Source organism: Dermacentor andersoni, chromosome 2, assembly GCF_023375885.2.
Source record: "Dermacentor andersoni chromosome 2, qqDerAnde1_hic_scaffold, whole genome shotgun sequence".
NCBI lineage: Eukaryota > Metazoa > Arthropoda > Arachnida > Ixodida > Ixodidae > Dermacentor > Dermacentor andersoni.
Window position 1 is genome coordinate 63,891,152 of NC_092815.1, and position 26,052 is coordinate 63,917,203.

Genomic DNA, 26,052 nt, shown 5'->3' on the forward strand with positions numbered 1-26,052 from the left:
CCCGCGCATCGCAATTTGTGGGTTGTATGTGTTTTTTTTTTTGTCTTGTGAGCTGGTTTCAAAGCTTTGAATGAGTTGCATGGTGGTGTCAGTGCTTGATTTCGTTTGTGAATTTTGCCCTCGTGATAGGGCGTAAAGTAAGGCACAGCACAATCCACCCTCAGTAACCTGCTGCATTCATCATTTGTGCGCTTAAATTTAGATGCACGTTAGAGAATCCCAGGTGGTTAAAATTAATCTGAACCCCTTTGTATGGTGTAATTGTATCGTGTTCTTGGCATGTACACCCAAGTTTTCTTTTCTCTTTTTTCTCCCCCAGGGATCACCACAGTAACATTTAGGTATAAAGTTTGTAAACAGGGATGAAGTGCCTCAGACAGGCTGGCCAACGTTTCGATAGGAGGACCTATCTTCGTCAAAGGCGATCACTCGCAGGAATAAGATAGGTCCTCCTATCGAAACGTTGGCCAGCCTGTCTGAGGCACTTCATCCCTGTTTACAAACTTTATACCACAGTGTGCTATTCCATCTGTCAGCCCCTTTCTTGTTTTTGGACTCACAGTAACATTTAGTCATACTAAGGCTCCAGACACCAACTGCAATGGGCGTCAGTTTGCCATCTCATCTAAAATTTTGAATTCTGTTTACTGACAGGAGCTAGCGTGGTGCGTATGACATATCAGCTCACAAGAGAAGCCATTCAAAATTATTATATGAGAGTACAGAAAGACACATTGTATGCTTATCTATGTATCTACTGTTGGCTTTGTCAGCAAACGGACAAGCCTTACTCGCAGGAATAAGTATGCCAGTCCAAAGGCAAATATTCAACGAGAAGTGCCACTGAAATGTACAAATGCACAAAGATTTGGTTCAGCTAAGGAGCAGCAAGCTCTAAGTTTGTTCTTTGTTTTGTTTCTTTTTTTTCAGATTACAAAAAAATGTGTGTTCTGCTGTGTGAATTTGTAGGTCATTACCTGCTGCGTGCCACAGTCTCAAGGGTGGCTGGAGCGAGAAATTGTGCACCAAAGCATGAAACAAAGAATTCTGTAACTATTTACTCATCTATTAGTACATGTAGTTGCTGCCCAAGCAGACGTTGCCATAACTAAACAGCGGTATGATCAAAAGTTTAATTACATCGAAGGCAAGAAGACTAGTAGCTTTCCCGCATGTCTGCTTACGGCATTTTTTTTTAGTATATTTATTTATGAATACCTTAGGTGGCCTTCAGGAAGGCATTGTGTAAAAAGGGCAATACGGTTATATCAACGTAAAACAAGCATTATTGAACAAGGCAGAAGAGAGCAGTTTGTCGGAACAGAACGAAAAACGAAAAGAAAGGATATATTTGACTGGAACGACAACATAACAGAAACATTATTTATTTGTTTGTTTCGGAGTGAAACTAAAATATTTTTTATCGGTTTTTGGTTCAAGGGAGAAATTTGCAATCCAAAACAGCTGATGTCAGGCAACATCAGAGTTAGCGCAAATCTCGGGGGGTCTGCATAAGCGTGTGTCTCAGTCTCAGGCAGAGATAGTGCTAGTGATAGCCAGTTGAACGCTCCACTAACCTAAGTCCGCCGCTCGATGCACTAGTAGATTGGCATCGTACACTCTTAACAATGTTTGCAGGCTTTGGAGCTTATCTCCTTCCACAACGAAAATCGTCATCTATCTTGCCCGCACTTCCTTTATTTAACGCTACGAGCCCGGTATTTCCAGATCGCTATCGACATACGCGTTGTCAGAGAGAGATAAAACTTTATTGTGTCCTTGATGGGGTCCAGGGGTGGTGGGGGTTGGGAGACTAACCCCTAGTCCCTTCTTTATTGGAACAGCGGACTCGAATTTCAGTGAGTATGCTCGATGACATGCTGCTTCTGAGATAATGCTCCTTGCCTTGACTCAAAGCACTGAGCATGATCTCAGAATTTATAATTTGCTCATTGAGAAAAATAAATGCTATGTTTTTATTGTTACTTTGCTCAAAAATTTTTTCATATGAACCAAAACCGTGATAACCATTGTGGATTTTTTTTTTCTTTCTTATTCTTCGGTCCAGAGCAGACTGGAACGGAACTTTTTTCAGTGGAACGAAACTAAAACCAGAGCGAAAAACATTTAGTTCTGACATCCTGGAGAGCACTGACTGTGATGATAACAAGTGTTAGCGTTGCATTTTAACTTCTCAGAATTTCCGACTGCACGTGGGACCGACTAACACAGGCTCGGTATATGCAGATGTGCCAAGATTTCTGGCACCCTTAAAAGCATTGCCAGACTGTGTAGAGCCTGTAATGACATCATATGGGCTCCACTATGCTGTCCGTAACGATCCATGCCAGTAAAATTACGTCACCAAGTTGCAGCTTCGATATTGTTTTGCACTTTTATTATTTAACAGTCTAAGATGATTTAGGATAAAAGGAATGAGCTGTGTTTGCTACATTTCATGACGTTTGTTTGTGTGCTGCCACTCTCAAAATTCTGATGAATAATTTAGTCAAGAAAGTAAGATCTGGCATGAGCAACTTTAGTGATAGAATAGTGTAGCAATATAGCCCGCATGTACAGCATGTCATTAGCATAGCATGGTATATAACATACGTATACCTAAGTATATGCAGAACCAGAGCCTCACGACAACGACGATGACAAAAATTCACTTGAAGTGTCCAGTAATTTCTATCACAGTAAAAAGTGTGAGGTAACAAAAACATTCACCATATGCAATAGCGCATATCAAACTAAGAAGTTCCGGGGACACCTAAGCACTTCTCATGAGTTGTGAATGTGAGAGCATTAATGTGCGATTGAACATCTCTGAGCAGTCCTTTGAGGTATGAACTCCTTGCGGGCAAGCTGGCATGTTGATATGCTTGGCACGTTTTATTTGGCCTTACCAAGGTGCCGTTAGAACGCAGGTGAGAGCTTGCATGGACGAGGAACGCGCAGGTACAGGCTTCCAAGAGCAGCGGTGACGTGGCATCGCTACTATGGCCTCTCCCCTCATGCAACACCTAGCGTTTCGTCGAGGCGCTCAGGCGCTCATGATATGGCATCGAAGCCAATGGGAATTTACCTGCCATTTCGCTGCTACAGACGACTTTTTCACTCAATGGGCCAATTGATGCTATCGCATCAAAACAGGAAAACGCACGCACGGGGAGATACTAGTAAATATTATGCGATCATCATTGCACTACAGAGAAGGTGTACAATAATTGACAAATCACTGCAACACAAAGTGCAAAACGAAAGAAAGAAACACTAGGCAGACAACAATTCAACTCTGCCAACTACGTTAAGCTACCAGTTCACCGGCAACATATGAACATACATATGAGTTGTTTAGAAAAATAAACTAATAAGTAGTAAAAGACTATAACTACTATAAAATCAGTGAATAGGAATATAAAAAGCTACAGTAAAATACAAAGACCACAAAAGAACTAAACGGTTCAGACGGCAAAATGTACGAGGCAGAGTTGAATTGTTTGGGATATATCCTGCAAAAATCTTTCGCAAAACGTGAAAAGAGAGGAAATGCGCGTGTTGACATCTTGCGTGGTAGGCCTTATGATTATGATTTTAATATATGCTTTTCATTCTAGCATATTATTGTGATAGCAATTATAGGGAACTCCAGTCTCATTTCTGTCGGCGGCGGCACCGTGAGGTTCCGCATAAAGTTCAAGGGCGATAAAATCGTCGTCGCCGCTCGCCTTATGCTGTGTGTACGAGTGAAAGCGTGCAAGGGTGGGCCGGTGATCGCGGCTCAATCTCGCGCATGCAAGCGAGGAAAGCGGGGAGGAAGCGCGCCATCTTCCATCGCGCACGAAGCTCCGGGGGGAGGGGGGCGCGTTCTACTCCGGGCGGCCACGTATTTACAAGTGCTAGTAGGTACAGCGGGGCGTGGCACTCGTTGAGACGCCGGATGTTTGCGCGCATGTGCGTGCAAGAACGGGTGCGAGAGAGGAAATGTGGGCACTTCTGCTCCTTGAATATATGACTCTGCCTAGGCACTACGGAGGAGTTTCTTCCTAGGCGTGTCGGCAGAAGTCGCGGGGCGCGGTTGTGCTGAACTTAGCATCGCAAGTTGGCGGCTCGACGCAATCATATTTAATCGATCATGTTTTTACTAATGAAAACAACGTGTCATTATTTCGCATTATTGGCGGCGCCTCCAGGACACCAAAGCGGCAACGGGGATATCAAGGCTAGAAGCCGGACTGGTCCGTGGGTTGGGGCTCGCAGAGGCCTGCGCGTGCCAGGGGAGTATAAGATCGGCTGTCCGCTATCGCGGACAGCCAATGTTTCTTTTTTTTTTTTTTTTTTTTTTTTTTGCGAACACCCCCAGGCACGCTTCGGCCTCTGCGGCCCCAACCCCCAGGCCGCCCGGCTTCCAGCTTTGATCCCCCCCCGCTACCGCTTGGGTGCCCCGGAGATCCTGCGCCGCCTGCTTTAATATAACCTCAGGTGCTCTCCTGAGGCCTCCGTTTGCCAGTTACATGTGCCCTCCTGGAGCAGTGCTCGTAAAAAATCCGATCTATCGTCGCGACGAAAAAAGCGGCCCGCGACTTATAAAACACCAGTCAGAACATTGTCCCTTCAGACACAGCGATCACCAAGCGGCGTCCGCGCCCACTGCCTCACCGCGCGGGCGCAACCAGCGGCGGAGCGTATAAACCAACTCGACCGAACTCCGTGTGTGTGTGTGTGTGTAGTGATTATAAGGGTGAAGGGAAGAGAGAAGTGCAGTGCCGTAACTGTCTCTCAAAGGAGGACACCTCAACAGCACTGCACAGGGTAGGGGAAGTGGGAAGGAAAAGATTAAGAGAGAATGAAAGAGAGCGGAGAAAAAAAAAAGAAAAAAAAAAGGCAAGAGGGTTGAAAAAGAAGAAGCAATGCGGGGCTTATAGCCGCGCTCTCAGTTGAGTTTCGACAAAAAAGTCGAGAAGGGCAGCAAACGCTCTCTTGGCGATGGAGGCGTGGGCTGCGGGAAATAGTAGTTCTGTCTCCGTGTTGCAGGGTAGACCCACACGACGATAGGATGTACAGAGCGCGGTGCGCTCAGCGTCGAACGATGGGCATCGCAGCAGGAGAAGTGCGAGAGTCTCGACCGAACTCCGCAATGCCGGCATGTCTAGGGGACAAACGAATACAACGCGCTCTAAGAAACCTCGACCGAACTCCGCAATGCCGGCATGTCTAGGGGACAAACGAATACAACGCGCTCTAAGAAACCTCCTCCGTAGTGCCTAGGCTGAGTCATACATTCAAGGAGCAAAAGCCCACAGATTTTCTCTCTCGCGCCCGCTCTTACTCGCGCCTGCGCAGAAACGTCGAGCTCCGTCAAAAGTGGCACGCCCCGCTGTATCTACGAGCAATTCTAAATACGCCGCCCCGGGCCGCTGCAGGTTTATGCGGAGTGACGGATGAGGAGGACATCTCTGCGGAGGCACCCTAGCAGCCGCCGGAGAAGAACGCCCCTCGTCGCGCGCCTGACACCGTGCCTCGCGCGCGACAGGAGAGGGCACGCTTCCGGCCGCGTTCCTCGGACGTGGCGCCTTCAAAGGTGCCAAGTCCTCTTCCCATCTGACAACGGTTCCTCGCTCGCGCACGCGAGATTTAACCGCGTTCGCCTTTTACGTTCGCCGGCTCACCCTCGCAAGCTTTCAGTCGCACATACAGCATACGGCGCGCAGCGACGGTTTTATCGCCCTTCGACTTTATACAGAACCTCACGGCAACGGCAGAAATGCGCCTGGAGTGTCCATACAATTTCTATCGCAATAGAAAAAAGGCGGGGCCCGTGTCGTATGCGTCACGCGATCCTCCAGCTCCTGTATAAGAGAACGCAGGGAAGGAACTTCGCTTGCGGAGGCTAGACGGGTTAAATGGATAGTGTCCTTGTTAGCGGCGACGCTCGCCTCCAGAAATCGGGGGGCGCGGTACTGAAATATTTCTATCTCGGCGATTATTGAACCAACTTGAAAAAGTCTTGTGGTAGAACGCTCCCGAGAGGGCAGCGTATAACTAAACTCTGCTATGTGGCCTGGTGAGGGGCTCGTGATGGAACGCAATGACCAACAAGTGACAGATTTATGTCCGCCAAAAGCGGAAACGTGGTGCCAAGCTAGCTATGCCCCGACTCAGCTAAGCGAGTTACACAAAGCTGCACATGCGCGCCTCTGCAGGTGCTTCTTTTTTTTTTTTTTCATTTACGAACAGGAGTACAAAGGAACGAGGCGCTGTGACAGAGATTGCGCGATCCGTCTCCCGTAGCAGTGGTATACGCTATCAACGTATGTATATTTTTATCATTTAATAAATAGTGCAGCCAAGGGCCGAGCCCACAATGCTGTCTTGGACTCGCCAGCTCCGATAGCGAACGCACCTCGTCAGTGGCGCTTGCTTACACGGGGACATTAAACTATCGAACACCCACAATTAGATGCCTCCATGCTTCAGAGCCTGGCGGCACGTTAACACGCTGCGTTTTATATATAGTCGTAGCGGTGCACCACTGTATGGCATCATGGATACGATGTAGCGGCCGACGTGTTTCACGTGCCTTAATTTTGCTCCTGCGGTTATTCCTATGCAGCCATTAGTATGGCGTCGTCGTCGAGAGAAGCGACCGGCGCGTCGGGAACGACCATGGTCAAGTTCACTTCCTGTGCGGCAGTAGCGGATATACCACTGACAGGTGTCAGCTGCTTGACGAAAATGGCCAAGCCGAAGCACAACAGAAGGATGAAAGCCAGCAAGGCCGCCTTCGCCGAGGTATTGAGGTCATCGTCCTTGATGGCGTCGCTGGGCAGCGTGATGGGCCCCTCCTCCGCTCCTTCGGGTGGCACGACGTTTATCGCGCTGCTATCGCTGCCCTGCTGGGAAATGCGTCGTCCACTCGACCGCTCTCCGCTTCTTCGGCCTGTCCAGCCAGCTTCTGAGCCGTGCTTGTTTCTGTTCCACTTGAAGCTTCTTTCCCGCTCCACCGAAGAGCTTGTGCTTCTAGGAGAAGCCTTTCTTTCGTCAGAGCTTGTGCTTCCAGGTAAAGCCTTATCGTCGGAGCTTTGGCTTCCAGGAAAAGCTTTCTTATCGTTGGAACTTGGTGCTGAGCCCGCTGGCGCCTTTGAGGGTGTTGCGTGGCCCTGGTTAGACGGAGCTATGGTCATAGCCTCTTAATTCAGTTTGCAAGGGCCTTGCGCAATCGAGGACGCTCCCCGGAGCTCCTGGTTCCCGGGCGGCCGAGTCAGCTGGTCCACCAGCCCAGTCGCTGCTGCTTCGTTTTCGTCGACATCATACAGACCGCGTTCTTGTTCCCGAGCAATGGTGCTTATTCGCTACGGTATAAATGGGCCTAAAAGCAGGCTTTCCTGAAATTTATTTAAAGGAGGAAAAAAAAACTTTATCCAGCAGGTAATTGGAGTTACGGCAGGTCTGGGTGGAGCCCTTAGTCCAGGGCTCCACTGACTTGCGGCTCGCTGAGCTTGGTCAAGGAGGGCCAATTGGCTCCCTCGGTCCCCGCGTGCGAGCAGTGCCTCCCAGTGCTGTACGAAGTCCGTGACCCTTAGAAAAGGTGAAATGATGATGCTTGGCCGAGCCTTACATTCCCACGTTATCTGGGCCAGCGTGTGCTTTGCGCCGCACCACGGGCAGCTGTCTGTGTAATATGTCGGGTGCTTCCTGTGTAAGAGGTTTAGGTGTGGGTTAGGAATTGGCTTGTATGCGACGCTAGTCCTTGACTTAAAGCATAAGCTATTTGTTTCGTTTTTTATTGTTTTTTTTTCTCGAACAGTTGCTGTTTTAGGCATAATACAATGTATGACAGAACTACAAAATGCCGCTCCTTGCTCAGCCTTGCGCTGTTAGCACAAAGTGGTGTCATAGTGGTGGGCCGATCCCGGGGTGCAGTCTACAGTTCCTGCGGGTGTGTTCCTGCCGCTGGGGGTAGGGACACACCCGCAGGAACACTGCAGGGTGTGTGCCATTTTTCAATGAACCTCTTTGACATCCTTTTGGGTGTTTACCACTGGGTATGTGCCAATGGATATGTTCACCAAGGGCCACCGGGTATGTACCGCTCTTCAATGAACCTCAATAGCTCCAACTTGGGTCACCGGGTATGTACAGCTCTTCAGTGAACCTCAATGGCTCCAACTTGGGTCACTGGGTGTGTGCAGCTGGGTATGCGCGGACTTTGCGTCGGCGCCGCTGCATGGCGCAGCGTGTCCAGGTATTGGTATGAAGAACTTTATTTAGGTCCTGAGGGATCAGGGAAAATTAAATGCGCAAGTGAACGTTGGGTGTATAACATCCGCAAAAGAGACAAAGGCGCCCCAAAAAAGATTCTGGGACCATACGAAGTGTGCTCGGAGTTCTAATTAAAAATTCCCTAACGGCTACAAGAGATGAAGACGGTAACGTTCACGAAGGAGACGATGCGCTGCGGTGCATCAAAGCCGTTATTAGGGATAACTACGGCACCAAAGTAAACCTAGTTCAGACTCAAACAGATCGAGCAACAACTGAGAAGCCTGAGATGCCAAAATTTAGCGCAGAAACCTTTTATTGTAAAAAAAGCAGATGTCGCTAATAACACGGCTGCAGGACCCAATGAAATCCTATTACAGCTAATCAGAAGCCTCGGTTCAAAGAGCAAGGGACTGCTCACTAATGCCATAGGGAAAGTGATTAGAACGAAGAAAATTCCGGTTGGATGGTGGGAAAGCAAGATGAACCTCATCTGCAACGGCAAAGATGATAAGGATAAGACGAACTCGCACAGATCAGTTACAGTAAAGTCAGTGAATGACAATGCAAGCCATAAAATTGGTACTGTCGAAGTGGGTGGAGAAAAATTACGTACTCGGGGAACTGCAGAATGGATTCAGGCCAGGCAGACGTTTCCTCAGTGCATAGAGGTTTCAGTAGCGCACAATAGATCTTTATCAATAGCATTTCTAGATATTAAAGAAACCTATAATAACGTAGACAAGGAATTGTTGCTGAGGAAGCTGCTGTATACGATATACAGAGACAACCGAGTACGAGTTCTATGGGAAAGTCGAAAAGGTAATGAAGTGGTGGGAATCCACCAAGGACTGAAGCAAGGATGTCCTTTAACTTCATTGTCGTTCACGCTTTATGTTAAGGGCGAAGAAAGACGACTGGAAAACAGTGAATCAGAATCTGATTTATCCTACATGCGTAATGGACAAATGGTGCAACAGAGACATCTTGGACTGGGGGGGGGGGGGGGGGGGGGGGGATGTATGCGGACGACATAGTAATACTAGAGGCCAATAAAAAATTTACAGACACTTGCGAATAACTGTGGCAGCGCAGCGACAAATCTAGCTTAGAACGACAGAAAGCTGACCTAGTTGGTAAGGATTCAAAATGCAAAAAAAAAAAGGTAAGGCGTGCAGACACGGACACAAGAGAAGTGGACAACAGGAGTGCCGTTCGTGTTGTCCGCTTCTCTTGTGTCCGTGTCTGCGCGCCTTACCCTTTTTTGCATTATGACAAATCTAGGCCTCGAGTTTAGCGCAGAGAAATCGGAAATTATGATCTGTAATGAGGAGACGAGTAAATACGTGGTGTCACTTCAACAGCAAGTCACACGCACAGTCAAGCACTATAAATACATCGGCGTATACAAAAACGAAGGAAAGACTCAAGCACCCGCCAAGAGAATATGAAAATAAAGCGGAAGCGGAATGCTGCGATAAGGAAACACAGAGCACTGTGGGGCGACATTAAGTATGAGGTGGTGCATCGAATCTGGATAGGAATAAGGGTGCCAGCGCTAACGTTCGCAAATGCCGTTCTATGCTTAAAACCGGATATCTTGTCCGAGTTGGAAGTTAACCAAAGATCAGTAGGCCGGCTGACTTTGGGAGCAGGCGGTGAAACCGCAAATGAGGCAGTGCAGGGTGACGTGATTTGGGCCTCTTTTCAAATCAGAGAACCACAGAGCAAAATTAGTTTTGAAGAAAGACTCGGGAACATGGATGAAAATTAATGGGCCGCTAAATTGCACATGTATGTGTACTTGAAAAGCGTGGACACAGAATAGAGGAAGAGGTCAAGAAGTTAGCAACCAAGTACAGGGTAATTGAAAGTGTAGATAGGCAACCAGTAGGAATCAGAAAGAAAGTGAGAGAAGGAGAAACAGTTAATTGAATGCGACGAATGGAAACAGAAAGGACCATGGAGAGTTACAAGGATCATCATCATCAACCTAATTTAAGTCCACTGCAGGACGAATTCCTTTCTATCCAATCTCCAATCACCCCTGTGCTGCGCCAACCGATTCTAACTTGCGCCTGCGAATGTCGTAATTTCATCGCCGTCCTCGACTGCGTTTCCCTTCTCTTGGCACCCATTCTCTACTTATAATTGTGCACCGATTGTGTAACCTACGCATTACATGACCAGCCCAGCTCCATTTCTTTCTCTTGATGTCAATTAGAACATCGGCTACGCCCGTCTGCTCTCTGATACAAACCGTTCTCTTCCTATCTCTTTACGTTACGCCTATCATTTTTCGCTACATCGCTCTTTGAGCGGTCCTTAACTTGTTTTCGAGCTTCTTTGTCAGTCTCCAAGTTTCTGCCCCATATGTTAGCACCGGTAGAATGCACTGATTGTACACCTTTCTTTTTAGTGATAATGGTGAGCTTCCAGTAAGGATCTGAGTATGGCTGCCGTATGTGCTCTAACCTAATTTTATTCTTCTCTAAATTTCCTTCTCATGATCAGGGTCTCATGTGAGTAATTGACCTAGCTAACGTATTCCTTCGCAGACGTAGAGGCTGGCTGGCGATCTTGAACTATTGCTCCCTTGCCAGGCTATTGATCATTATCTTTGTTTTCTGCATATTAATCTTCAACTCCACTCTTACACTCTCTCTTTTAAGGTCCTCAATCAGTTGTTATAACTCGTCTCCAGTGTTGCTGAACAGTACAATGTCATCTGCAAACCGTAGGTTGCTGAGATATTCGCTATTGATCCTTACTCCTAAGCCTTCCAAATTTAATAGCGTGAATACTTCCAAGCACGCAGTGAATAGCATTGGTGAAGTTGTCTCCTTGTCTTCCTTGTCTGACCCCTTTCTTTACAGGCATCTTCCTACTTTTCTTGTGGAGAATTAGGGTAGCTATGTAATGTTTGTAGATATTTTCCAAGATATTTACGTAAGCCTCCTATACTCCTTGATTACGTAATGCCTCTATTACTGCTGGTACCTCTAGTGAATCAAATGACATTTCGTAATCTATAAAAGCCACGAAGAGAGGCTGATTGTACTCTGCAGATTTCTCGATTACCTGATTGATTACATGGATGTGATCCATTGTACAGTATCCCTTCCTGAAGCCACCTGTTCCCTTGGTTGACTGAAGTCAAGTGTTGCCCTTATCCTGTTAGAAATTATCTTGGTGAATATTTTACACAATACTGGAAGTAAGCTAATGGGCCTAAATTTTTCAGTTCTTTAACGTCTCCCTTTTTGTGGATGACCCGCCGTGGTAGCTTAGTGTCTATGGTGTTAAGCTGCTAAGCACGAGGTCGCGGGATCGAATCCCGGCTATGGCGGCCGCATTTCGATGGGGACGAAATGCGAAAACACCCGTGCACTTAGACTTAGGTGCACGTGCGTGTGTGTCCGCGTGCGTGCGCGTGCGTGCGCGTGCGTGCGCGTGTGTGCGTGTGTGTGTGCGTGTGTATGTATGTTTGCAAATACCAGCCTGAATTGGTTCGCTCTTATCCTAACTGCGTCGTGGTTGGCCTGTTTCTTCTTGACCAATTTTACTCTGACTCTCTCTTCAAATCGAGGTGAATCCTAGACCTCACTAACCTGTGATCACTGCACTTTACACTTCCTAACATTTCTACATCCTGCACTAAGCTGGGATCAGCAGACAGACAGACAGACAGAGAGAGACAAATAACTTTATTTGCAAGGTCCTGAGAAGCTTTGCCCTAGGGCAGAGCTGCGGGCCGCTCCCACGTGGGGACTGGTAGGCCGAGCCTAACCGCTGCATCGCGGGCTCTCTGGACAGCCCAAGTTTGACGTGAAAGTTCTGAGCTCTGGATGGCATAGCTCCATTCTTCTTCCGTGATGCGATTGGGTCCCTGTAACGAGGGGCATCGCCAGAGCATGTGTGCAAGATTGCTAACAGTCCCACAGTCGGGGCAAGTAGAGCTTAAAGCCTCTGGAGTGATAGCACGGAAAAGGGCCAGGTTTGAATAGGCCTTAGTCTGAAGCATGCGTAATGTGACGCCAGAGGTCCAGCCAGTTTGCTATGAGGGGGAGAATAAGTCCTCCTTCCCAGGTGATAGTGCGTAGTGATTTCGCTTAAAGTGATTTCGTAGTGTTTTCGCTGAAACCCCGGAGTCTGAGCTCGACCCTGCTCCCGCGCGGTGGGTTAGTGCGCACGCTCAGGAGTGGGCGATGTCATTGAGATTGGGAAAGGAGTCAAGTTGGGGGTCGGATGTGCGCCGGAAACCACGTGATAGTGTGAGGATAGATTATCTTGTTCTTGAGAATCTTGTGAGCCTCCTCAGCGATAGAACCTGAAGCGAAAGCCCTGACCGCCGATCTCGAATCAGTGAAGATTTGTGATCTGCTGTTATCTAGGAGTGCTATAGCAACTGCGACCTGCTCCGCTCTGGTTGACGTTGAGCTCTTCAGAGAAGCCGCATTCACTATCTGTCCGTTGTGATCAACGAGGGCAATGGCGAAGTTAGACGACTGTCCATATTGGGCTGCGTCGAGAAAACGTGCCGAGTAGGGATCGTCTTTGGTATGCTTGAGGAGGGCGAGGGCTCTTGCCCTGCGTCTGCCTACGCTGTGTTGAGGATGAACATTACGGGGAAACGGTGCGACTCCGTATGTTGTTCCTTTGATCTTCTGAGGTTTCATATTTCCGCTCTTCCATGGGGATAGGGTTGATCCCAATAACGGCCAGGATCTTCTTTCCAGCCGGGGTACAGGATAGACGGGCCAGTTCGGCTGACTCCTGGGCCTCGATTATCTCGTCCAATGTGTTGTACACTCCTAGTTGCATAAGGAGGTCCGTGCTCGCCCGTAACGGAATGCCTAGTACTTTTTTTATACTTTTTCTGATGAGCGTGTTTAATCGTTTCTTCTCGGAGCTATACAAATTGTGCATGGCTGCCACATAAACTATATGACTCATGAGGAAAGCGTGGAACAACCTGAGGAGGTTGTCTTCCTGAAGGCCTCCACGTCTATTCGAGACTCTGTTGATGAGTCTGATCATGTTCGCAGTCTTGGTTGTGAGCTTTTTGAGCGTCGTATTGTTACTGCCATTGGATTCGATGAACATGCCGAGGACCCGAATGGTGTCTACTCTGGGGATAGTACGGGCGCTATTAGTGTAGAGTTTGATGCTTATTTCAGACAACGGTTTCCAGCCTCTAGGTTTGGGACCTCTCCTGACTGGCCCGTAGAGGAGGAGCTCAGATTTGCTCGGGGAGCATCTACGCCCCGTATTTTCCCGGTACATCTCTATTTGGTCTACAGCCTCCTGTAAGCCTAATTCAACAGCTCCTTCGCTTCCTCCGGTGCACCAGGTTGTGATGTCATCAGCGTAGAGCGTATGATCGATCCCTTCTATGTTGGAGAGCCTTTGCGATAGTTTCTTGATGACAATGTTAAACAGCTGTGGTGAGATTACCGCTCCCTGTGGCGTGCCTCTGGGGCCCAAACTGAAATTGTAGGACTTGAGGTCACGGATTTTGTGCGTGGCCTTGCGATCTCTGAGGAACGAGCTTATGTATCTGTGGAAGGCGTCTCCCAAATTGAGCTCCGAGATGGAGTTCAGAATGTGAGCATGGGATACATTGTCAAAGGTCTTCTCCAGGTCAAGGCCTAAGATGCCTCTTATATCTCTCGTGTTGTTGTCAGTGATTTTATACTTGATGAGCTTCATCACGTCCTGCGTTGACAGGGCCGTACGATGGCATCCCCTACCGTGCCCTCAGAAACCTGGAAGGCGGCTCCATAGAATGGTTGACAGAGGAGATCATTGGAATATAGGAACGAAGGGTTGTCCCGGAGTCCTGGAAAATGGCCTCGGTCATCCTCATTCCAAAGCCTGGGATCAACAGAAAGTATGAAATTGATTTCATTTCTTGTTTCACTAGTAGGGCTTTTCCAGGTCCACTTTTTTGTTGCTACGCTTTCTGAAGAACGTGTTCATTATTCGCAGCTTATTCCTTTCTGCGAATTATACCAACATCCTTCCTCTAGTGTTTCTAGAACCGACGTAGTAGTTGCCAATTGCTTGTTCACCAGCCTGCTTATTCCTGGTTTTTGTATTGAAGTTGCCCATTAGTACAGTATACTGATTCTAGAGGGGGGAACTTTGGGTCAGTTTGTTCGACATGTTTAAAGAGGAAAAGAACCGCGACTTCAGACGGGACGTAAGACGGAGCGGACAGGACGAGCGGTAACTAGCAACTGAGGTTTAGTACCATGAAACACATAGCAGGAAAATGTCGCATCTGCGCGCAGCGTACCTTGACATACTGAAGAACAAGATGAAGCACACGTGGCAGAAAGCATCCTAGATGACCATGGAAAGTGCCAAGGGGCAAAAAACAACTATCACAGTTTAGTCAAAAACCGGGTTTCTTTACCTAGGAGAGCCACCGAAGGCTCACTTACACACGTGTCTAGGCCAAGTCTGCGCATGTGTGCCGCTTCAATAATTTCTCGCTCAAGTCTAGAGCCTCCCCGTCCTACAATGATGGCTCCGTCCGTTCGTCCGTCCGTCCGTCTGTCTGTCGGTGTCTGTCTGTGTCTGTCTCGCATTATTAAACGTGAAAAAAATATACCTCTGCAAGACCCATTTTCCTAGTTCAGCTTATGCTCAATGTATACCTGACTGACAGCAGCGCTGCAACTTATTCAGAGAATTATGACATGCAAGACCTGCAAGTGCGCTTATACTATAGTTTGTGTAACCAAGGTGGCAGGTCTAGGGCTATAATTGTAATTGGTGTCCACATGCCGTCTCGCGACGTCATTACTGCCACCTTCCGTTAGCCGCACCGTCAAAGCTTTCAAAATGCGTGTTTAGCTGTGCGAGAAAGCCTGCTTGCGAAATATTTCGTCTGTAAAAAATTTTTCCACGTACGGCTATACGGCGTCGCCGAGTTTTTAACCTGATGTGGAGCTGTTTATTTACTATTGTCATCTTTCTCTTTGCAAGTGGTTTCCTTTTTTCCCTTTGGTACTCAACTTTGTCAATAACCGTGACGACGCCCTCTTTTTTTCGAGCAGCACTCCACGATGGACAGTCCACGAAACGCCCGTGAACAGTTCTGCAGGCTTACCGATCGTTAATATCGTCGCTATTTGTTATTATTGATGGAACTCGCAATTTCAACATATAATGTATTTTCGCTAATAAACAGACGTGGCTTTGAGGCCGAGGTCAATCTTGTGAACACGACGTCCGATGTATACCTGCAAAAAAAAAAGTTAAAATTTGACTAATCGAAGCATGTATTCATGCGGCGTTTCATTGAGAAGACTGGAAGTCTTGTCCATTATAGTATATTCTGCCCGAGGGCTGCTTTTTCGTATACCCCGTAAGAGATAACGGTGGGGAAGTCAACAAGTGAGAGTTGCTCTTCATACAATACGACAACACAGATTATTCCGCGCCAGTTCTAAGCCAGAAATACAGACTCAGGTGGCCAGAGCGCGTGTACAGGTGTGACATTCAACGTGACCCTGCGCACAGACTCGATACATCCGCCGAGCCGCGATTAGAGAGGTATAGTGCGACAGCGCCTGCTTCCAGCATATCAACTCTCACAGTAATCGTTGTTGCTTAAGCTACTTAAGCGATTTTCGGAAACATCTTCTCAATATTTTGAGAAACACGGTGAAGTTTTAGCATCGACAAAGCACCTCCCTTGCCCGCACACTTCTTGTCCGAGCTCTGCTTATACAGACAACCGAAAACAATATATTCAACGGGGAATGACATCACGCAGTTTTCAAGACATATGGCGATGGTAGCATTGCGGGTCACGCTAGCTATATATGCCAGATTCGCTGTAAAGGGTGCCAATACGCACACGAATCCGTAGCATATGGCGGCGTGGACGTTACATCCGTGCAGTACCATGGGTCATGTCAGCAGCTGCCGCTTTGCGGATGCGGTAGTTGACCCGTTGTGGCTAACGGTCGCTGGAATCTCCGACTCCACGGTTAGACTGGAGTTGAGGTCCACCGTCCATTCCCGCTCCTCCAGCTTGTCGAACCAGGACGCCTGTGCAGTCGCGTTTCGGCGCCGTCCTGCGTCGGCGCCCAAAGCCCGCTGGCGCACATCCGTCGCCGTTCCATCCGCACCGCTGTCGGCACCGCGTTTCTTTTGGCTGCCGGTGACCACAGGAGGCGCGATCGCCGGCGCCTGTAGCATGAGGCCGGCGGCGGCCTCGGTTGCGCCCGGATCGGGATCGTTTCCCGCGACCAGCCGCCGGCTCGTGGCGAGCACGGCAGACACGATGAGTCCGATGAAAACGCACAGCGCGAGCGTGACGAGCACCGAGGTCAGGCCTTCCTTGCTGCCCTGCTGCAAGCGCTTCAGAAGGACCGCACTCGAGGCAGCGAGGTGTAGCTGATCTTGGTAATCGCGAGCGCTACCGGCCGACCGCGCCGGCGACGGCGGAGGCGGCACGCGGAACGGACGACGTTGCGGTCCAGCCGCGGCGTGCCGGTCGACGCCGAGGTCGAAGCACGTACTCTCTTGCCGAGGAGGGGCCTCCCGTCGATGAAGGTTCGGCGGCGCCTCCGTGGCCGACGGCAGACCGCCGGACCGACGGAACTGGCTGAGGGCGCCGACCTCGTTTCGACCGTAGTTCATCATCTTCTTCTTCTTCAAGAAAAGCGCACGCGGGCAGCACGTGAAATCGGGCGATGATTACATATACGACTGGCGATGCGACGCACGCCTCAAATGTGTGACTTCGTGCTTTCGACGCTAAAGCGTTTGGATGAGCCACGAAGCTTCACAGCATCGGTGGTTGATTATTTTACCCGAATAATATAGCGGGTAAACGTAATTAATATAAAAAAGCATAAATCGTTGTAAAACAAAAGTGGTTTCCAATCCACGCTGTGACGGTGGTTGGACAGCGAAGCTCTAAAGACAAGTGGTATGAGTACCCATTGCGACGTATAGGTTGAAATTATTCATGTGGTGACATTAAAATGTGATTTACCTAATTATTAACCTAAAATGTTTCGACGGCCTGTAATTTGGCTGAAAAAGAAAGAAGACAGAAAGCTCGCCTTCGCGCAGAGCGTTTGCCGCAAGCGTTTGCCGTTAAAGATTACGGTTGCATAAGCTGCAGTTGCCGGGAGGCGGAAACTGCAGCTTTTGCGCATTGCCTATACAGTTGACGGGAAGCGGCAACTGTAGCATACGAAGCAGGACGTGACGTAACTACCCTTTCATACGTAAAAGAAAAACCCGCCTAGCAAATTTGTGTTCCGATAGCGCTATGGAAAGGCCACGCATAGTTTGGAGTCCCGAAGAGCAGCGTGAACACAGTAAGCGGCGACGGGAATAGCAACGTCAATATGCACAACGGCGTCGTGGTCAGGCTAGGTAGGACGCAGTGGTTCCTGCCCAAAGCATACCACGCACAGTTACTACGCCTGAAGAGCAGCGCGAATACGATGAGCGATGAAAGGAACAGCTAGGTCAACATACACAACGGCGTCGTGCTCAAGCTCGGCAGGACCCAATTCAAGGCTACGTCGCATTGGTCTAGCGGATCAGGTGATACCACAGCTTCGCTGGCCAACCACCTTAATTCACAGCGTGGATTGGAGTCCATTTATTTTTCTTATTTCTTTAATAGTACACATTTGATGTTTCCCGTCAATAACAATTTCGTATACCGCCTATCTTTTTTTTTTTTTTGAAATTTTGCTATCATGAGCATCTGACTGTTTTGATCTGCTGTCAGATGAACGCGTGCATTATGTTTCTGCGCGAATTATCGGTTGGCTCGCTCAAGTTCTGCGCATTCTCAGTGGCTGTTGTTCTGCGAGTTCTTACGTTGTCGATTTACGTTACTTCTTCCTTCTTATTTTTTTTTTTGGGGGGGGGGAAGAGGTGGTTCCTTTTGTTGTTGTTGTTATAGTCCGCAACTTGTTTTATGTGAAATCCACTATGTGCAACAAAGAGAAAGAGAAATTTACTTACATAAAGTCATATAGGTCGGCCTGAGCTATAACTTGCTCTCAATGAGTCTCAATGAACCTCAATGAGTCTGCTCCCGAGGCTGCGCGTGACCTCACCGACCGCGCTTGCTCTATAAGAAGCACTGACTCCCCTCCTCTCTACGGTCACAGGGACGCTCCCGCTACTCACAACGAGATTATTAAATATTTCTACATGTCCAGAAGTGTCTTTCCACCCCCTCACCCCTAGTTGAATAGGGCGCAAGCCGTTTCGCTTAGGCTCCTACAGACCAGCACATATCCGTGTCTGTCCGCTCTCCACGAGGCTTATCCCGACGTGTATCGCGACGACGCTGGCCCGTCCTGCGGCCAGACCTCCACTATACCTCACATGCTCTGGGAGTGCGGGTCGACATACCCCAAGTTCATCAAGGAGGAGTGGGACTCGCTTCGGCGTAGCCCCGCTCTAGAAATGCAAATACTGGCCGTCCGGCGTGCCCGCGACCGGGCCGGTGGGCTAGACCTGCCGGTCCCGACGTGGGACTAGCCGGGTACGCGACGAGTTCGCGTCCTCGCCGGACCTGCAATAAAGTTTATTCACTCACTCACTCACTTGCTCTGGCCTGCTACTCTACGCTGGGGAAAAGGGACAGAGAGGAAAAGGGCTGATTAATGATGATGATGACGATATGAGGAGGAGGTGTGTACATACAAATTCGCAACGTGGTGGCATCTCTAAAGCTGTGCGTCGAGCCCAGTGGCTTGTACAAAGGCTATAGCGCCACTTCTTATCAGGGCACTTGTTACCAAGAGCCTAAAATAAACTCGTCTGATAACGGTCTCTCATCGACGTTTGCAATAGAAGAGACCAGTTTCTGTCTTTCTTGCGCGTACGCGAGACAAACGCAAAATATATGGTCAAGTGTTTCTGGCAGCTGACAGTATTCACAATTTGGACTAGTATCACTGCAACCTACGAGAGGTCTATAACGCTGGGTGAATGCGACACCAGGGCGAATCCGGTGCGCCATGTTTGTTTGGCTTCTTTTGAGCTTCTGAGGCATATTGAATTTCATTTGTGGGTCCCATTTATGCACTCGCTTGTGTCGTCGATCTGGTGGGGTCCAGTGCTCCAACGTACGGTTGCGTATCACGCAAAGAAGTAGGGTGTTTGTGTCTGTTCGTGAGAACGGAATGCGTACCTCAGAAGCATTATTTAAAGCTGTTTTCGCTTAAACGTCTGCCTGTTCATTCCATATATCACGCCACAATGTGAAGGTATCCACTGAAAGGTGATATTATGGCCATTTCTATTTGCATGGTCGAGGTGCTCTGTAATTTATATAGTCATTGAATAATACGGGCACCGTCTGAAGACACAGTCAATGGCTTGAAGAGCTGGCTTGGAATCGCAGAATATCGTCCGTGCACGAGGAGGCTCGTCGGAGAGAAATCGTAGTGCCTCCCGGATAGCAAGAAGTTCTGCGGCAGTTGACGTTGATCTATGGTCTAGTTTAAACCACCGTGCGACGATCATATGTGGGATGACGGAGGCTGCAGTGGAGGCATATGTTGTGACAGAGCCATCGGTATACACGTGTACAATATATCCGTACTCTGCATAAATGTGAAACAGGGTAAGTTGCTTGAAGCCAATGGATGCAACGGATTACCTTTTTTTTTTGTAATTCTAGGGATCTGCAGATTAACGAAAGGTTTAGGCAGGACCCAAGTGGTACTCTCGGAATACAGGCGGGATAATATCTTGACGGTAGAATATTCTGATGATGCGATAGACTCCTTGTAAAGCTGCAATCTGGGCTGGTGGCAAGGATCGATGACAAAAAATGGCGTCTGTGTCGGGTCAACACACGAAGATATACATTCGAAGAGTTTCGCAGAGCAAGCATACACCAATAGAACAAGCACGCGATTCCACTATTGTTCCATTGGCTGACGTTGACACGACCTCGACGGGGTGAGGTGGGTCTTCACCGCAAGAATCAGGAAACGACGACGAAGCCGGGCATTGTGATGATGGGGAAAAAGTAGAAAATATTCTATTCACTTCATTGGTACATGGTTGTGATTCTCATCCGGGTTTCGAGCGGTTCTGCTTAACACGGTGGCCAGGAGGGCCTTAAAAAACCCCTTGCGGTCTGGTGGTCGTCGCTGTCTTCTTAGGGAGCCTGTGGAAGTATTAGTGCTTTCGTCAGGTTCTGTCGTCGACGACCTCCTGCCCTTCAGTTTGTCTTCTCTTCGTCCTTGCCTTTGTGTCAGCTCGGGGAATAAAAGGGGTGACGCTGTTTCTGAAAAGAGGGCAGTTATGTCGACATGAAGACGCCCGCTTGAATGCTTCTCGTACTTGACAGGTCGATGTCCAGGCTTATCATAACAGCCTTTTCTGGGACGAGGCAAATCATCTTGTCATGGGAACGTATACGCCTGAATGTCTCTCACACTTGACAGGTCGATCATAACAACGTGGATCGTGGGAGGCCCAAACATGTGCGCAATGCTTGAGCTCGAATGCTGTCCAGCGTGCGCATACAGCTATGTTAACCGCAGCACGTGAACACGCTTCTTAGCCGATCCCCCGTTGTGGGTGTGTGCCGTATAGCACGGAAATCATAATCATCGTGAATACACGGCGACCATCTCAAAGAGGTATAGCATGGTGTTGACACTATATGTACCACCTGCTTCTTGGCCGATACCCCATCAAGAAGAGGGTGGCACACACCGTGTCAACGCCAACAAATTATTTGAGATGGTCGCCGCGTGTTGACGATGATAATTATTTCCATACCACGGCACATACCCACAATGGTCAAACAAACACATACCCGCACATATCGAGACTGCACGCAATCTTTCCAGAGGTATACACAACAGGGATATGTCCGTGGTGTAACGACCACACAGCCACACTGACACACATTACTTACCAGTGTACGGAGCGCCCAGACTGGGAAGCCAACTGGCGACCCTGGACCAGGCCCGGCGAGCCGCTACGGCCAGTGGGGCTCTACAAGAAGGCTCCACCCGAGATTAACCCCACGGAGTTCCTTCGTACAATAAAAAGTTTATTCTCTCTCTCACCCACAATGGGGGATGAGACAAGAAGTGGCCGGTACAGCCTGATCAAGTAGACAATTGGGCAGTTTGGCACAAGTGATGCAACTCACTACGTCCTATTTTACGTTTAAGGTGGCCAGACAGGTAGGATAAATATACGAATAAAATGCATGATTAATGAAAAGACCTGTGTGAAATATTCACTTTACGCGTAGGTATACTAACGGACCACGTCTTAGCTCTGCCTTGTCACGTATAGTGATCTTATCGCATCTGGTTGCATTGCATGGTCGTTCCTTCCTGTTCAGTTTTAATTCTGCGTATTTCGCGCTCGTCTCTAGCAACGCCACTTTAACCTGCCGCCACAGGTGCGAGTACGTACAAAGGGCGTGTAATCTTCTTTGCTATTTCCGCACAAGAGTTGCACGTGCGGGTGCTCGCTGGATGAACGAGAAAACGTGGAAAAGAAGACAAAAGTCTGCTACGTGAAGGCGCGCGACCACGTAACGGTCTGGCGCGAGAGCGGGTGGCAGCAGAAGAAGAACAGCCAACGGTCGCAACGGTCGTCAGGGCTGAGCCAGGTAAGAGCCGGTCCGCCGGCAGCGCTAGGCCTTTCGTCGCCTTCACTTCAAGTCGGTCATGTTGCCCTTTTGACACCGGCGTCGTTAGTCCTGCAGAGCGTCGCCTATTTCTCTAGTTGTAGTCGTGTTACACTTCCGAAACCGGCGTGTTCCAGTGATTTGCCTTGGCGCATCTGTTTCGCAGCTGCAATGGCGCCGCCGCAAGACGGAATTTCCCTCCACGACGCGGACACGAAGTACAAAGTCGCACGCGAGCGCCTTGCCCTCGGAGTGAGTGCCTGCACAGTTTCTTGCATATTCCTCCCTCTAATTTCATTCTTTCTTTAGTGCTTGTCGCCTGCACCCGCGCTGTAGTGCTTCGAGCAGTTAGCGTGATGCCTATTACGAAGTCCAAAGTGGCGTATTCGTGTAATTCATAGTTCGTAATGCCGCTATATACGTAACTGATGCGCAGCATGCTTAGAAAAGATATGCGCCGAGAGGAATTCCTCGGTGGCATGTGCTGACATCAGATATGTGGAAGCAGATTCGCAGATATAGTTGACATTTCGTAGCAGCTTTCACGGAATCAAGTGGAATTACTTAATGCATATCGTGTAAGAAAGTTAAACGTACACAAAATCATAATGCTCTACTATGGTTTACCGTGTCAAAAACTTTAGTAAAATCTTGAAACAAGCAACCGATAATACATCCGAAATATGACATCAAAAAAGGAATAACCAAGCGCCCATAACAAAATTCTTATGTAGTGACTCTATCGGGATACGAGTAGTCAAGACATGCAGCAAGAATATTATAAGGGTTTGCCAAAAAATTAAGGCGTTACGAGCCAGAAGTTCCAAAAATTCGCACTCAAATTGTTGCCTTCTCTTGAGGGCATTAGAGGCCCCTGCGCCTACACGCGTGACCGTGCACAGTGGAAGGCAAAATGGGGAGGCTGCAATGAGGGGTCGATGTTAAAGGCACACTGAAGGGAAAAATAATTTGAATAGTTATTAGTAAGTAACCCTTCAACAATACCAAAGAAAACCCTCTTTATCCGTGAGGAGGCTTGCTATGCGAGAAAGGATGCAAAAACGAAATACGGGTAATAACACCGCCTTCAAATTTCTCCACCAGCACGCCGAAACGTCATGAAATCTGACGATGCCTGCTTGAGCCTTAGTTATTTTTTTATCACGAAAGATGGATTGAATTTTATCGTAGAGGAGCCAAAAACTGAACTTAGCAAGTTTCAAAAGAATTTTTGCGATAGCTATTACATGGGCATATGTATAGTACTTATGTGACAGCTCGAAGCGTTCGCTCCATTCTGCCGGCGCTCTTCAGCACGCCAGCCTTGTGACATCGAGCGCTCGCGGCCATCGAGTGAGGTAATCGGCAGGCGAATGTTTATGAAACGACGAACATTACTTCGTGTAATTGTCTAATGCTTTGCTATCGTTGTCAATGATTCGCCTTACGGGCGAAACTGCGAATTTTATTACTGAGTCACAACGACCCAAATACGCAAGAAAAAGAACTGCATTTAAATTCGTTGCATCACACGGACGTATACTGGCGCTGGGGTTTAAGGCGCAAAATGTCAAAAAAGAAATTTAACTGGCCTTTTTCTCTTATAATAAACCTATTACCGTGAATTAACGAGTCTTTAAAGAATATATATTTTCAAACCGTTTTAGAGGAGCTCTGCACTGTTCCTTCAAGTCATACCGTTTTCGCGGCCGCTATAAAAAATACGCTTTGTATACTGCGCCCTCGCTACTTCGGTTTGGCTCACGCTTTCTAGCGAGGGCTTCCTTCCTTCCATGGGTCCTCGACATGATTTAAGAACCAGATTTGAACAGGTCAGTCGTTGTTGTTGTATTACTGTACGTACGGTGCTTACTTCACGCGCTATTTACACCGTCACTAATTCCAACCGCTCTTTTCGTCTCTTGCAGGAAGGGACCGTCGCACTCAAGTTCGGCTCGATGTACCTCAAAGTCCCGACCGTCAGAGTAAGCATAGCGTCTGGTTGCCTTTTTCCGTCTTCACGTCTTCGCGTAACGCTTAACACCTTAAAGGATCTGAACGACTGCAGTTCCGAATGCGTAACGCTTAACACCTTAAAGGATCTGAACGACCGCAGTTCCGAAGGCGTAACGCTTAACACTTTAAAGGATGTGAACGACCGCAGTTCCGAAGGCGTAACGCTTAACAACTTAAAGGATCTGAACGACCGCAGTTCCGAAGGCGTAACGCTTAACAACTTAAAGGATTTGAACGACCGCAGTTCCGAAGGCGTAACGCTTAACACCTTAAAGGATCTGAACGACCGCAGTTCCGAAGGCCTAACGCTTAACAACTTAAAGGATCTGAACGACCGCAGTTCCGAAGGTGTAACGCTTAACAACTTAAAGGATCTGAACAACCGCAGTTCGTCACGATCGACTGGCGCGTTTTGGCTTACGGCGAGCTCGCCTCTTCGCGGGTATTTCGCCACTTTCTGAATCGCTTGTGATGAAGCGAGGCACATGGCCTCCGAGATCGCACGGACGCCCCGATCGAACAGGCCACGAGAGGACAATGTTGTTTTTCCTTTCACAACATAGATGGCAGCAGCCCTTCTACAGTCCGCGTAACGGGTATAACATCATCGGTAAGAAGTACATTGCGTTCTCAAGAAGGCAATGATCTCGATGGCGTAGTGGGTGCGACATCGATCGTGCGAACCGCCGTGCTTTGAGCGCTGTCATACGGCTGGTATAGTAGTCTGCACTAGTCTGCATAAGATCAGTCAAGAAACAGCATAATACAGGCAACCTTTTCCATGAAGTTAAAAAGAGCGCATGGGGTGGTTCATATAAGTTCATAATAAGGAGTGTCCGAATATTCGGAACTTTAGAATAAGATATCGAATATTGTCCCATTCGATTCAGCGTAATCGAATCGAATAGTCACTATTTGAAAACACAAGTATTTTTTTAATAGTATGCGCCGTTTACTTACGCAATCAAACATAAATTGAAGAAAAAGAAATCTGGGTTCCATCCTATCCTCAATGGACATAAACGAGGAGGTTATATAACAATACATAACCTCATTGGACGTAACGTACTAGAGCAGGCTGTGTCGCTCCGTCACTCTTTCGGCTAAACACGATCACCCGCAATAAAGTATTTATACAAGACAGTAGACATTGTCTGATGCTATATATAGATGCAGCACCTGTGTCCTCTCATCTGATTAAATCAGGATACCTTTAATTGCAGCATACATTTAGAATAGCGGCACTTTCTGCGACTATTCGAGAAAACTAGAGAAGTAATTTTTTTTCACTCTGCCGTCATGCAGAGTGAAAAATGCATTATAATATAAATAAACGTTATATTACAATGCATGACCGCGTATATAGTTTCTAAAGAGCGTTGAGTTTGAGAACAATCTGCTTAGTTGTTCCTAATGCTCCGTTTGTGCTCTTAATGAAGGATGCTTTATAATGTGCAGCATAATCACAGGAAATTTATCTTGTCGGGACCATCAAGTTGTTAAAATGTTTCGATAATAAAAGTGAGAGGGCTGAACATTATATTCGCAAACTATTCAAAAAGTATTTTATATTTTATTCAACTCTGTAATAAAGACTGCCGCATGCTATTCGCGCACCCCTAGTTATTAAACTATCCTGTGCGGCGCAACGTTGCCAGGAAAAAGAAAAAAAAAAAACGTTAAGAAAGAATCACTCTGAAATTTAAATTCTAAATGAATACACTGAAAAAAAATACGAAAAAAAAAAACCTCCCCGTCGGGGAATCGAACCCCGGTCTCCCGCGTGACAGGCGGGGATACTGACCACTATACTAACGAGGAGCGGTGTTCAAGAGCGTATTAAGTTTTGTGTTCTGAACGTTTCCAACGTCGCGTAAAGCGGCTTTTCGCAGCGGCTGACACACATGCCCTTTTTTTTTTTTTCTATGGCTGCTGTGTACTGTATGCAGACTTCGCGCAACGTCTCTCTTCAACTTTCCGAGTGTTACCAGGAGGAGATGCCATCCGCATACAGCTTTCAGACAGGCCGCGTGCGATTTGCTCGTTTGTTGCTGCTAAGGGGACGCACGTGGTCAGTCCTAGCAACGCTTACTTTCTCTTGTGAG

General features: G+C 48.0%; 2 protein-coding genes and 1 non-coding gene across 3 annotated transcripts in view; 1 reads left to right on the top strand and 2 right to left on the bottom strand.

Annotated features, from left to right (window-relative positions):
• Positions 1-15,432: 15,432 nt before the first annotated feature.
• Positions 15,433-16,929, bottom strand: LOC129387806 (uncharacterized). The gene is made up of 2 exons (XM_055077376.2): positions 16,139-16,929; positions 15,433-15,518 (listed from the first exon to the last, which is right to left on the bottom strand). The coding sequence occupies exon 1, from the start codon at positions 16,927-16,929 to the stop codon at positions 16,192-16,194; it is 738 nt and encodes a 245-aa protein (XP_054933351.1). The 3' UTR covers positions 15,433-15,518; positions 16,139-16,191.
• A 4,881-nt stretch (positions 16,930-21,810) lies between these two features.
• Positions 21,811-26,052, top strand: part of LOC126542199 (high affinity cAMP-specific and IBMX-insensitive 3',5'-cyclic phosphodiesterase 8B-like) — a 30,767-nt gene continuing 26,525 nt past the window's right edge. Inside the window, exons 1-3 of the mRNA XM_050189153.3 lie at positions 21,811-21,913; positions 22,098-22,183; positions 23,860-23,916. Coding sequence (XP_050045110.1) covers positions 22,103-22,183; positions 23,860-23,916 — 138 coding nt within the window. The 5' untranslated portion in view covers positions 21,811-21,913; positions 22,098-22,102. The remainder of the gene's footprint in view (positions 21,914-22,097; positions 22,184-23,859; positions 23,917-26,052) is intronic.
• Positions 25,697-25,768, bottom strand: TRNAD-GUC (transfer RNA aspartic acid (anticodon GUC)). The gene has a single exon. It is a non-coding gene; the product is annotated as a tRNA-Asp (tRNA).